Source organism: Nicotiana sylvestris, chromosome 10, assembly GCF_000393655.2.
Source record: "Nicotiana sylvestris chromosome 10, ASM39365v2, whole genome shotgun sequence".
In the NCBI taxonomy this organism is placed as follows: domain Eukaryota; kingdom Viridiplantae; phylum Streptophyta; class Magnoliopsida; order Solanales; family Solanaceae; genus Nicotiana; species Nicotiana sylvestris.
The window spans coordinates 40,081,806-40,095,126 of record NC_091066.1 but is presented as its reverse complement, the minus strand read 5'-3'; the positions used below and the strand labels follow the sequence as shown (position 1 = coordinate 40,095,126).

At 39.5% G+C, this 13,321-nt stretch overlaps 1 protein-coding gene across 1 annotated transcript in view; it reads right to left on the bottom strand.

Moving 5' to 3' along the window:
- The window catches only part of LOC104228449 (thaumatin-like protein), a 28,442-nt gene extending 15,526 nt beyond the window's left edge, over positions 1 to 12,916 (bottom strand). The window contains exon 1 of the mRNA XM_070160422.1: positions 12,580 to 12,916. Coding sequence (XP_070016523.1) covers positions 12,580 to 12,860 — 281 coding nt within the window. The 5' untranslated portion in view covers positions 12,861 to 12,916. The remainder of the gene's footprint in view (positions 1 to 12,579) is intronic.
- Positions 12,917 to 13,321: the final 405 nt, after the last annotated feature.

The following is a 13,321-nucleotide window of genomic DNA, read 5'->3' as shown; positions in this document are numbered from 1 at the left end:
GGCCCAGATCTCGTTGTTGTCATTATTGATCCACTCTAACAAGCATTGTTGAGCTTTGATGAAGATATTGAATGAAGCTCATGTGCCCGACAAAATTTCAGTGAACCATCTGGAGACAATTGCCAACAAGATCTTTGAGGTAAATAAGGTAACATTTTCTGATGATGAATTGCCTGTGGAAGGCATAGAACACAATAAAGCTCTCTACTTGAAGGTCAAGTGTGAAGATTCAATGGTTACTCGGGTGTTGATCGATAACGGGTCAAGTGTTAATATTTGTATGTTGTCTAAACTGAACAAGTTGAAGATTGATGATGATAGAATCCACAAAAATAGTGTTTGTGTTCGAGGGTTCGACGGAGGGGGAATAGACACAGTGAGGGATATTATACTTGAATTGACTATTGGCCCAGTCGAGTTCGCTATGGAATTTCAGGTGTTGGACACTGCAGTGTCTTACAATCTTTTGTTGGGTTGACCATGGATCCACGCAGCCAAAGCAGTGCCTTCCACACTGTACCAAATGGTCAAGTTCGAGTGGGACAGACAAGAAATCGTGTTACATTGGGAAGATCCCACATGCGCTGTAAGTGATGCCATTGTGCCCTTTATAGGAACTGATGATGATAAGGGGCCATGGGTTTATCAGGTCTTCGACACGATCCCGGTGAACAGAGTGCCGGAGGGTAAAAGCATTCCACATCCCAGGGTAGCAGCTGCGACCGTCATGGTAGTATCAGAAATGCTGAGTAATGGGTTTGTGCCAGGAAACGGTCTGGGGGTTGAGCTTCAGGGCATTGTTCAACCTGTTTCTTTGCCCAAAAATCTGGACACCTTCGGACTAGGGTTCAAGCCAACAGCGGCAGATGTCAGAAGAACTCGTAAATTGAAAAGGAAAGCTTGGGTTCTTCCCAAACCGATTCCACGCCTATCCAGGTCCTTCGTCAGGCCGGGTGTCAAAAAGCAATTATTGGCAAAGGTGTCAGGTCCACTGATTGGTGCAGAGGGGAACTTGGATAAGGTGTTTGAGAAGGTATTTGCTGAAGTGAACATGGTCGAGGCTGGGGAAGGGTCAAGCAAGAGCAGATATACAGTACATCGGACCACGTGCTAATGTCAACAATTGGGAAGCTACTCCTCTTCCAATTCGGAGGGAGTCGTGGTAGTGGGTTTTGTTTTCCTTTTGTTTACCTGGATTATTCCAGGGTTTGTAATTCAGTTGCTATGTTCCATCCGTTTGGATGAGTTAAAACCATGTTATCTTTATATTCAATGAAATGCAATTTTTCTTCTTTCTTCATTCCTAATTTTGTTTTCATTTTTCTTTTCTTTTCTGTACAGTTCTTTTTATGTTTATATCAATGACGTGACATGCATGAGGAATCTTCGGCCCAGTTTTAAAAGTCAATCTAACTCATAAATAATAATACAAGAAATCGAGTGTGATGATGAAGTGGAATGTGATGATGACGAGGCCTATGAGGAAATTAGTAAAGAATTAAGTCACTTTGAAGAAAAACCCAAACCTAACCTAAGTGACACAGAAGCAGTTAATCTAGGGGACCAAGACAATGTTCGCGAAACTAAAATAAGTGTTTATCTGGAGCCATGACTCAAGGAGGAGATAATTAAAGCATTGTTCGAATACAAGGATGTTTTTGCGTGGTCGTATGATGATATGCCAGGTCTAAGTACCGATTTAGTGGTTCACAAATTACCCACTTATCCGGCACTCCATCTGGTCAAGAAGAAACTGAGAAAGTTCAAAACGAACATAAGTGTAAAGATCAAGGAAGAGATTACCAAGCAGTTTGATGAAAAGGTCATTCGGGTTACACGATATCCCACCTGGTTAGCTAATGTTGTGCCTGTGCCGAAGAAAGATGGCAAGACCAGGGTGTGTGTCGATTATCGGGATCTTAACAAGGCAAGTCCAAAAGACAATTTTCCACTGCCAAACATCCACATACTGATTGACAATTGTGCCAAACATGAGATTGGTTCTTTTGTGGATTGTTACGCGGGTTATCATTAGATTCTAATGGACAAGGAAGATGCAGAAAAGATGGCATTCATCACGCCGTGGGGAACGTACTATTATCGGGTCATGTCGTTTGGTTTGAAAAATACTGGGGCAACTTATATGAGGGCCATGACAACAATATTCCATGATATGATACATAAGGAAATTGAAGTGTACTTGGATGATGTGATCGTGAAGTCTAGACAGCAGTCCGACCATGTCAGGGATTTGAGAAAGTTCTTTCAAAGGCTTCGCAGGTACAACCTTAAGCTCAATCCTGCAAAATGCGCTTTTGGGGTGCCATCTGGGAAGTTGTTGGGATTTGTAGTCAGCCGTCGGGGTATTGAACTAGATCCATCGAAGATCAAATCTATTCAATAATTGCCGCCTCCAAGAAACAAAACTGAGGTGATGAGTTTATTGGGAAGATTGAATTACATCAGTAGGTTCATTGCTCAGCTCACTACAACTTGTGAGCCGATTTTCAAATTGTTAAAGAAAGATGTTGCAGTTAAATGGACTGATGAATGTCAGGAGGCTTTTGATAATATAAAGGGGTATTTGTCGAACCCACTCGTGTTGGTCCCGCCAGAACCGGGGAAGTCTTTGATTCTATATCTGACGGTTTTGGATAATTCATTTGGTTGTGTACTGGGGCAGCATGATGTTACAGGTAGGAAAGAGCAGGCTATCTATTACCTCAGCAAGAAGTTCACATCTTGTAAGGTTAAGTATACTCATCTGGAGAGGACATGTTGCGCCCTAACTTGGGTGGCACAGAAGTTGAAACATTATTTGTCATCCTACACTACTTACCTCATATCTCGCTTGGACCCGTTAAAGTATATTTTTCAGAAGCCTATGCCCACAGGGAGGCTTGCAAAGTGGCAGATCTTGCTTACAGAGTTTGATATTATCTATGTGACACGGACTACAATGAAAGCACAGGCGCTGGCAGATCATTTGGCAGAGAATCCAGTTGACAATGATTATGAGCCGTTGAAAACTTACTTCCCTGATGAGGAGGTGATGCATATTGATGAGTTGGAACAAGTTGAGAAGCCAGGATGGAGACTTTTCTTTGATGGGGCCGCAAACATGAAAGGTGTGGGAATAGGAGCAGTACTTATTTCTGAAACGGGTCAGCACTACCCTGTTACGGCTCAGCTTCGTTTCTATTGTACGAACAACATGGCAGAATATGAGGCATGTATCTTGGGGTTGAGATTAGCTGTAGACATGGGTGTCCAGAAAGTCTTGGTCATGGGTGACTCGGACCTACTGGTACACCAAATTCAAGGAAAATGGGAAACATGGGACTTAAAGCTCATACCGTACCAACAATGTTTGCACGAGCTTTGTCAGCGGTTTCAGGCAATAGAATTTAAGCATATTCCAATGATTCATAATGAAGTGGCCGATGCGTTGGCTACTCTGGCATCGATGTTACACCATCTGGATAAGGCTTACGTGGACCCTTTGCAGATTCAGGTCCGCGATCAGCACGCTTATTGTAATATGGTTGAAGAGGAACTCGACGGTGAGCCATGGTTTCATGACATCAAGGAATATGTCAGGATAGGTGCGTATCCGATACAGGCCACAGGTGAGCAGAAACGAACAAATCAACGGTTGGTAAGAGGGTTTTTCCTTAGTGGAGGAGTGTTGTACAAAAGAACTCCAGACCGAGGTGCATGGATGCGAGGCAGGCCACATCTATCATGACTGAGGTACATTCGGGAGTCTGTGGACCGCATATAAGCGGATATGTTTTGGTAAAGAAGATCCTATGGGCAGGTTATTATTGGCTTACTATGGAGCGAGATTGTATTAGTTTCGTACGTAAGTGTTATCAGTGCCAAGTGCATGGAGACTTAATTCATTCTCTGCCATCAGAACTACATACGATGTCCGCACCATGGCCCTTCATTGCCTGGGGCATGGATGTTATTGGGCCAATTGATCCAGTAGCGTCAAATGGTCACAGGTTTATTCTGGTATCTATAGATTATTTTACCAAATGGGTGGAAGCTAAGACGTTCAAGTCTGTGACAAAGAAAGTCGTGGTGGATTTTGTGCATTCGAACATTATTTGTCGGTTTGGGATACCGAAGGTGATTATCACAGACAATGCGGCTAATCTTAATAGTCATCTGATGAAGGAGACATGTGAGCAGCTCAAGATTACTCATCGTCATTCTACTCCATACCGCCCTAAGGCAAACGGTGCGGTTGAGGCAGCCAATAAGAATATAAAGAGAATACTCCGGAAAATGGTAGAAGGATCTAGACAGTGGCATGAAAAGCTACCTTTTGCATTGTTGGGGTACCGCACCACCGTTCGGACCTCGATGGGGGCAACTCCATACTCTTTGGTAAATGGCACAGAAGCAGTAATACCCGCAGAAGTGGAAATCCCGTCTCTCCAAATCATTGTAGAGGCTGAGATCGATGATGATGAATGGGTGAAAAGCCGCCTGGAGCAGTTGATTTTGATTGACGAAGATATTGGCATCCGTGTGTCACGGTCAGCTGTACCAGCAAAGAATGGCAAGAGCATACAACAAGAAAGTGCGTCCAAGTAAGTTTGAGGTGGGACAGTTAGTATTGAGACGTATTTTGCCTCATTGGACCGAAGCAAAAGGAAAGTTCACCCCGAACTGGCAGGGGTCATTTGTCGTAACCAGAGTATTGTCTAATGGTGCATTATATCTGACAGATGTGGAAGGAAAATGTGTAGAAATGCCCATCAATTCTGATGCGGTCAAGAGATACTATGTATGATTTCTTTATTTTGATTGTACTTGTTTGTATTTGGCATATTTTAAAAAGATTGAAACGATGAAGGCATTTTGTCTTCTATCTAAACACTTTTACCTCGTGTCACCCCTTTGAGCCTTATTTATTCTCTTTCATATCCCTCTTTCGGAATCAATGGCACCATTAAGAAATGCGAGTGCAGAAGAAAAGAAGATGAAAAGAAAAGTAAAACAAAACAAAAAACTAAAAAGAAAAAAAAAGAAAAGGGAAGAAGGAAAGGAAAAGAAGAGGAAAATTGAAGGTGAAAAGAAGAAAGAAACGAAAGGGAAAAGAAAAGAAAATGAAGAAAAGAAAAGAAAGCAACAACGTAGTCTCTATGACGTGAACTACGTTTGACTTGATCCCGAAAGGGTACGTAGGCAGCCTCTCTGAGGTTCAATCATATCCAAAATAAAAATCCAAAAGTCCCCAAGCAAGAAACTGGGGAAAAAATTGTGGTTGTTGTGAAAGATCGGATTCCGAAAGTTTTAATTTTAACCCATTTTAAAATTGTTTTTGAGCCTTTATACCTTTCTTTATAACCTATCCAAAAGCCTACATTATGGTCCAAAGAAAGACCTTCTGATCAGTTTTTGAGGAATGTCAAGTTGAGCAGGTAAAAGTAATTCATGACAAGGGCAACACTCTGGTTCAAGCAAGGAAAAACAAAGTAAAATAAATATATGAGAGAGTCTTATTGGTGAAAACCTTCACAGGCACCATAAGGCGACGGGAGCTGAGAGAAAAATAAATGAGAGAGTCTTATTGGTGAAAACCCTCGCGGGCACCTTGAGGCGGAAGTGAGTTGAGAAATGGTTAATTGAGAAGGTCTGTCGGGGAAAACTATTTCGAGGCACCGCAAGATGAACAAGGTTAAGGTTTGGGCAAAGCAACCAAGTGATGGGAATTCTGGGGCAATAAAGTATGGCAACTGGAAGCTATTTAGCTGGAAAGGTCGGGCCGATTAGTCCAAAATGCATGTCATGATCATTGGTGCCAGTTGTCCCGATCAGATAAGTTTCTTTTCTTTTTCCTTTTTACATTCATTTGGTTTTGGGTTTTTCTTATCCTTAACTCATTAAATCATTGCATTTCATTCTCTTTTGGGGTTTTGTCTGTCTAAGATGTTCCAATGTCAGTTTTGTTCAACGCAAGTAGAAAGGACTTCAAAGCCCACTACCAGCTTCCGAAAATTGTAAAGCATAAAGTGCTCAGAGCATGTCGACAACAATGTGATATAAGGTGGAATAGGGGAAGTCGCCGGAAGTTTCATCGGTGGAATAATTGGGAAGTGTTGGGGGAAATGTAAGGGTTCAGGCAAAAAGGATCAAAAAAGTGAAACAACAGCACGGGTACAAAAGTATTCAGGTTGTCAGAGATTGGGGAATTTGAAAGTCGGTCAGAAAGTCAAGCGGTTCAGAGGAAGTTAGTAGACACAAAGCAAGGCAGTGGAAAGATTGATCAGCAAGAATGTCATCAGCTAACCACCATTTTAAACTAACGGAATTTGTTGTGATTGAAACAGGGGCAGAAGAGTTGTAGGTTCAGGAGGAAATCTCCATGAGGGAAAAGCAAGCATTAATCAGGTTTGACCACAAGTGTGGCATGATTAAACACAAGACAATGAGGGTTAACATAGGAAAATGTAGGGTAGTCTCAGAGTTTGCATGTTTAGGACAAAACTTTAGTTTTGAAGTGGGGAGTCTGCCCCTATAACAAGGGAATACATTTCAGTTTGTAAATTTTAAATTTTGAAGTGGGGAGCCCGCCCCTATAACAAGGGAATACATTTTAGTTTTAAATTTTAAGTTTTGAAGTGGGGAGCCCGCCCCTATAACAGAGGAATACATTTCAGTCGGTAGATTCTAAAGCATGCAAGTTTTAGTTTTCAACCCTTATTAGTATGCGGTAACAAGCACCAGTTTTCCCAAACTGGGGCAGAAAGTTTTCTTGGTTCGTCTATTTTTGTGAAATCAGGAGCCCGCCTGGATAATAGAGGAATACATTTCAAATTTCAGAAGTCAGGAGTCCGCCTGGAGAATAGAGACATGCAATTCAAGTTGTAGTCGAAGTCAGGAGCCCGCCTGGAGAATGGAGGTATTAAATTTTTAAGTAGTCGAAGTCAGGAGCCTGCCTGAAGAACAGAGGTACAATTCAAGTTTCGGAAATCAGGAGCCCGCCTGTATAACAGAGGTATTTCAAGTCAAGTTTTAGTCAAATTCTTATTAATATCTAGTAACATGTACCCAATTTCCAAACTGGGGCAGAAAGTTTTCTTTGTTTTGTCTATTTTTATGAAATCAGGAACCCGCCTGGATAATAGAGGAATACATTTCAATTTCAAGTTCAGCAGTCAGGAGCCCGCCTGGATAACAAAGGAATACATTCAATTTCAAGTTTCGGAAGTTAAGAGCCCGCCTGGATAACAGAGGAATACATTCAAGTTCAAGTTTATTCAAGTTCATCAATTTAGAGAGAAGGAACAACATCTCAGTTAGCAATTGGAAGTAACAACAATGGATTTCACCAGGAGAACACAAGGCAACAAGGCAACAGGAAAACGCAAGATAACAAGACAACAAGGAAGTACAAGAACAAGTTTGAAGAATTTAGATAGAATTTTGTAATTCTTAGTTCATAGCTTAGGCTAGTTTTTTATTTTTGACACGGTGTAATAAGGGAGGTCAACAAGCAGTGGCAGCAGCAAGCGCAATGAAATCACAGTTCCTGGTAGTCCCAGCTACCAGACACTCCCGAACTACACTGACCTGATTCATGTTTAGCCCAGGATATGTAGGCAACCTCTAAAGCAGGGTGCGGTCAAACTTTTCAAAAATGCTTCACACGGAATATGCGAACGGGCAAAAATCGTTCGTTTCCACTCACTTGTCTTTGCACGAAAACTCTTCGTGTTTCCTGCAAAGAGGGGCAGTTGTGAGCACGTGATTTTTGCCCTAAGTAAATTATTCCCAAAATTCAAATAAAACAATTTTCTTATCATTTCAGGATTTTGTGAATTTTGTGTCATATTTCTGGTAATTGTTGCATTTTGTTTGTATTTTTTTTAATTCATAAGAAAAATACAAAAATACATGTGCCGTTTGTGTAGGATTTAATTTCATATTTTTAGTGTTAATTGGTAGTTTAGAATTGTTTTCATATAAAGAAAATGACAAAAAATGACTTTGTGCACCTTTATTTTAATTTGTGGAATTTGTTTAAATATAGAAATTAGTTGATTTTGGAAAATTAAATAATAATTTTAGTGTTAATTTGGTCTATGATTTTCTATTTGTCATTTTAACAAAACAAAAAATATATATATAAATGCAAAATGAAAAAGGAAAATAAATTGAAAAGAAAATCAAACTACAAAGGGATGGGGGTTGTCCATATAAATGGACAAATTGGGCCGTTTAAATAAATTTCCCAGCCCAATCCAATTCACCCTCGCCAGGCCCACACCCTAATCCGCCCCACCCGACCTGTCCTCTTTCTCCCTGAAACGATACCGTTTGGCCGTAGTTAGATCTAAGCCGTCGAGGTCTCATGATCTAACGGCCAGGAAGTCCCCATCCTTTAATACTTAAATGTCCGAACGCCCCCACCCCCACCCCCGTATCTCCTTCTTCAATACACCCTAATGAGACCAGTGCTACACCGCCGCCGGAAATCGCCCACGGTGGCGGTAAAGCTCCAAGCGCTCCCAAATTTACACCCTAGATTCCTCGTGAGACCCTCTTTCCAAGCCCCCTATTTTCATAACTCGGATCCCGCCCAAACTCCTCGAATAATCGATCTTGTGACTGACATCTCCGCCGCCCACGGCGGCGTTGACGCCAATGACCGCCAAAACAAACACCCTAGGTTCCTCCTGTCGTCCTCTCTCTGTATCTCATCTCAATTTCCCTCGAATCGGGGCCCATCTGCTCGAATGTTCATTTGAAGTTCAGGCCCAAAATGACACTTTGCCCAAATGGCTCCAAATTCGTACCCCACAAGCCCTAAACCACCCTCATGACGATTTCCATGCCAGAGTCTCTCGAATCTCATTAGAGCTCAGGAATTGTTGGATCTAGGGTTCAGGCAGTTTGGCTATTTTGGGAATAATTTAGGGTCGAGCAAGTTCTATAGTAAGTGTTCTGTTAATTTTATGTTTTATTTTGTTTATTAGTATAGTTTAAATTTTCTTTTGATTCCTTGTTCCATCAGTTTTAATCAGTGAAGCATCTTCTCATTGTTAGTTTTGTTTTAGTTTGATGCATGTGTCATTTGTTAGTTAATCATAGTTTTAATTTCAGAATCGTCATAATTGATTAGTTTGGATTCGATACAATTTTGTCCATTAATTGTTAGCTAGATGTTTAGGTTAATTTCAACTTCTTTTTAGTTCTGAGTTTGGTGTTCAAATGGTCAATTGTTAGCTTATTGGTTAAAAGTTAGTTTAATTTCATTTAATTTCGACTATTAGCTTAAGCTTTGCTTTGAGTGATCCTGGTCTCTTGAGTTTCTAAATTGCTTGAGTTTGTGTGATTGAATAATTGGGATTGGTTAGTTCAATTAGTTAATTTCTGAGTTCTAATTAATCAGTCTTAGTTAGTTTTGAATTAATTTAGGGGATTGGTTACAGCTGTTGAAAATTTAGGTAGAATCAGTAATTTTGAGAATCTTTTAGGGGTAGTTTAGGCGTGGAAAAGGGTAATTCTGATAAGAATAGTAATTTCAAAGTAAAAGAAAGGATAGTATAGGTATTGCATGGGTAGAAGAGCACCCTAGGGCCTTCTAAAATAGGATTTTAGTGTACATTTTAGCACAATAGAGGTACTTACTTGAGTAACAAGTTAGAAATAAGAGGACTAAACTGAAAATAAAGAAGGACTAAAAAGAAAAAACCAAAAATCTGATTATTCACTCTTGGGTTGCCTATAAATTGGCATTCTCATGCCTTAGAGAGGGGGCTTCTCTTCAGCCATTTTGAGCTCCCCAAAAACTCTTTCCATTTTTCCAGATCTGAAGAAGAAATCTGAAATTCAAAAAAAAAACAATAAAAACCCAAAAAATATTACTGTTTCATTAAGATTCTGGGTGAATAACAACTGTTAGCTAATTGATTGGATTTTCATAGCTTAATCTTTGGTAATTGAACTGCAAAGGTGTTTCTGGTTGGTGTTCGAGTAAATTTTGGTTTCAATTGGAGGCATTTAGGATCGATCTGGGTGTTGTGTTGGTCTGATTTGAATCTAAGTCCATTTGGAAGTCATTTGAGCTCATTTGAATTAGCTTTGGGTTAAATTGTGGGTTCAATGCATTGCTTTGGTTATCTGATTGTGTGCTAAGTCCTATAAATCATCTTTGATCTTTGTGGAACTATTTTGGGTCAAAACTCACTCCATTTGCTGCTGGTTGTAATCCTGTTGAATTTCTGTTGTTGCTGCGAGTTGTTTCATCTGCTGATTTCTCATTCTTCACTGTACTTTCGAATCCAGGTACACATTTCAAGCTTGACTCAACGTAGCACATCCTGCTGGGAAACACGAAATAAAATGAGCCAAGTTTCTGCTGCGGAATTGTAGTTTAAATAGTTCTGTTACGTGCTTAATTTCTGTTTATGATTGTGCTGATTGGATCGTGAAACTCGTCTCCAGTTTATGTGTTAAACGAAATTGGGCCGATTTGATTTGGTTTTTTTACATGTGCGAACTGGATAAACATTGGGCTGTTGGACTCGAACTGAGACTGCTCCGATTCTGTAATATTTGAGGACTGTTAACTTATTAGCTTACAAACGTGTGAACTCTTCTGTTAGTAGTCATTTTCTAGTTTGATTAGATTTATGTTGTTGAGATAATAAAGTTTGAATTCATAATTGAAACACACGTGAAGTCAGTCATTTGTATTTGATCCTAATGTCCTCTTAGTTAGAAATCAAAACCATTTAGATAAAACTGCTTCAAAATGCTCTACTCATTTCAATTTGCTTCATAAATTTCATTAGTTAGAAACCATTTAAGGTTTAGCTGTCAAATTGCTTAATTAATTTAAATTTGAACTATGGCCTATCCACGCCAGGGGATTCGATCCTTCAATCCCCAGGTTGGTTATTCGGTTTGGGCTAATGTCGAACCTGACCCATGTTGTTGAAAATTCGTGGTTGATGTGCATATTATGGTGTGGGCCTTTGGTCCCAAGAGTGAATTGATGATGGTTTCGTTAGTAATTAAATGGCTAGCTATGGGCTTTGAGTTAAGCAGCGGGTTCAAGCTAAAAGGTGATCCCTTTTGTTTGAACCTGGACTTGAGCTTGAAGCCCGATTTTTATAATATTAATTAATTAGAATTTTTTTTATCTTTTAGAGACCAAACAAATATAGAAAGATATAGTTGCGTTTAGGTTTGCCCTTTTAAAATAAATAAGACGAGCCTCGCCATAAAACTACAAATTGCGGGGCTCTCAATAAATATTGTCTAAATTTCTTAGAATTCGGGATGGGCCGTTTAGCGAATTTCACGGCCTTCCCTAAAGACAATAATGCATTAGACGCTTTAGGAGCGTTCTTAATAAATTACCCTCTTAAACTCGGGTGCGCATTGATGCGACCCAAATCCAAATCTCAACGGAGTCAAAATGTATTAACAACCACGGGTGCATTGAGTGCGACATGGTTCGAGACGCATTTTCATGACGTTGCAAGTTATTTTTTTTAAAAAAAAAAATAATGATAAAAGCGGTTTATAAATAAAAGGCACATAAGTTAGCATGTATTAAAATTGGATAAAATCTAATACAACAGTTAAGCGACCGTGCTAGAACCACGGAGCCCGGGTTAACAGAATTCCTTACTCGGATTTCTGGTTCGCGGACTGTTAACAGAGTCATAAATTTCCTCGTTTCGGGATTCAACCGGTGACTTGGGACACCATTAATATCCCAAGTGGTGACTCTGAATAATTAATAATTAAATCCCGTTCTAATTGTCCTTTAAGTGGAAAAACTCCCTTATATTTATGCCCTTACGGGGTATAGGTGAAAAAGGAGCTGTGACAAGGGAACCACGTCAATGTTCGGTAGGTCTCCTTGATTTTGATGGATTTGATTTTCATTGTTTCCCAATGTGTTATCACTGTTATTGTTGTTGTTATTGTTTGACATGTTGATAAAGACGAATAAAACGTAACTTCAAAGAAAAGATTATCAGATTCCCGGTAACGGAACCAATTTGTTTAACCAAAAATGTGATTCTTTGGTCAAAGCTAAAGACAAATAGAAATTCGGGCTACTGATAATCAGGAGACGAAAAAGAAATAATAAACTTTTTGAGAATGACAAATAAGCAGTAAATAGGTTTGTATTCCAATGTAATGTTTATGATCTCCTCTTTTTATAGTTGATTCTAAGTAAAGGAGTAATACCTTAGTCTTAATGAGACAATTATGAGCAATAAATGACATTAAATAAGACGTTACATAATCATTCCTATTTAATACCAATTCTCTAACGTATTGGGTATTTAATATTGAATTTGGACTCCTTTTCGTCATCATATCCATGTCTTCAGTGTCTTCTGATCTCTTGGCTTTAAATGACTTAAATAGGTACGAAGCTTGTATTATTCGAATTGTCTCTCGTGCCTATTTAGCTTTTCTTTCCCCGTATCTGTTATCATTCGTGCCTCTTAACTGATAATCATGTTTTGACCATTCCCCGTGTCATGTCACGTCACCTTCAATGTAAATTCAGTCTTTTCCCAATACGGGGGTGCCAGACATTCAAGGACTCCATTGCAATCGCCGGTTTGACATTGACCACGGCCAGATGCGTCAAAATTGCAATTGGTTCGGCCCCAGATACGTTTTCCATTTGGACCGTTTGAAGGTTGGAGTGTCCATTTTCCACCGTAGTCGAGACGTCGACCGCCACCAGGAATTGCTGCTGCCCATACGGTAAAAGGGCAGTTGTTTCGGATGTCGATCGTTGTAACTGCTTGTGTTGAGAAAAGCTGATAAGCCACAACAGAGAGGAATGTGAAGAAGCTGATCATCTTTACTTTGGGAGGGTTATAAAAAACAAAGATGGAGAGGGACTTTTCTAGCTAAGGAAGAATAGTCAATGGAGCTTATTGGTCAATAAATGGTGCTAAACTTCGTCCTAGAGAGGAAGACTAGACTTTTTGACTTCAGTACCGGCAAATTTTTAATTACCAAAATAGCCACAACTGTTTATTGAAAAATAGTTAAAAGTAATCAAAATTTAGTTATTTTTCCTTGTAAAGATAAAATCTTAATAAAAATACTCTTTAAACATCCAAAAAAGTTCCAACATAACATGTTGAAGTTTAAATTTTTTACATATGAAATTCCAGCATAATGTGTTGGAATTTTATATTATATTGAAACTTTCCGTGTTTCCGCAAAATATTGAGTATTTTTCAGTATTGCAAACGCTGGCTATTTTTTAATTACTAGTCCGAAAATTTGCTAGCCCGTGCTATTTTACTAAGAA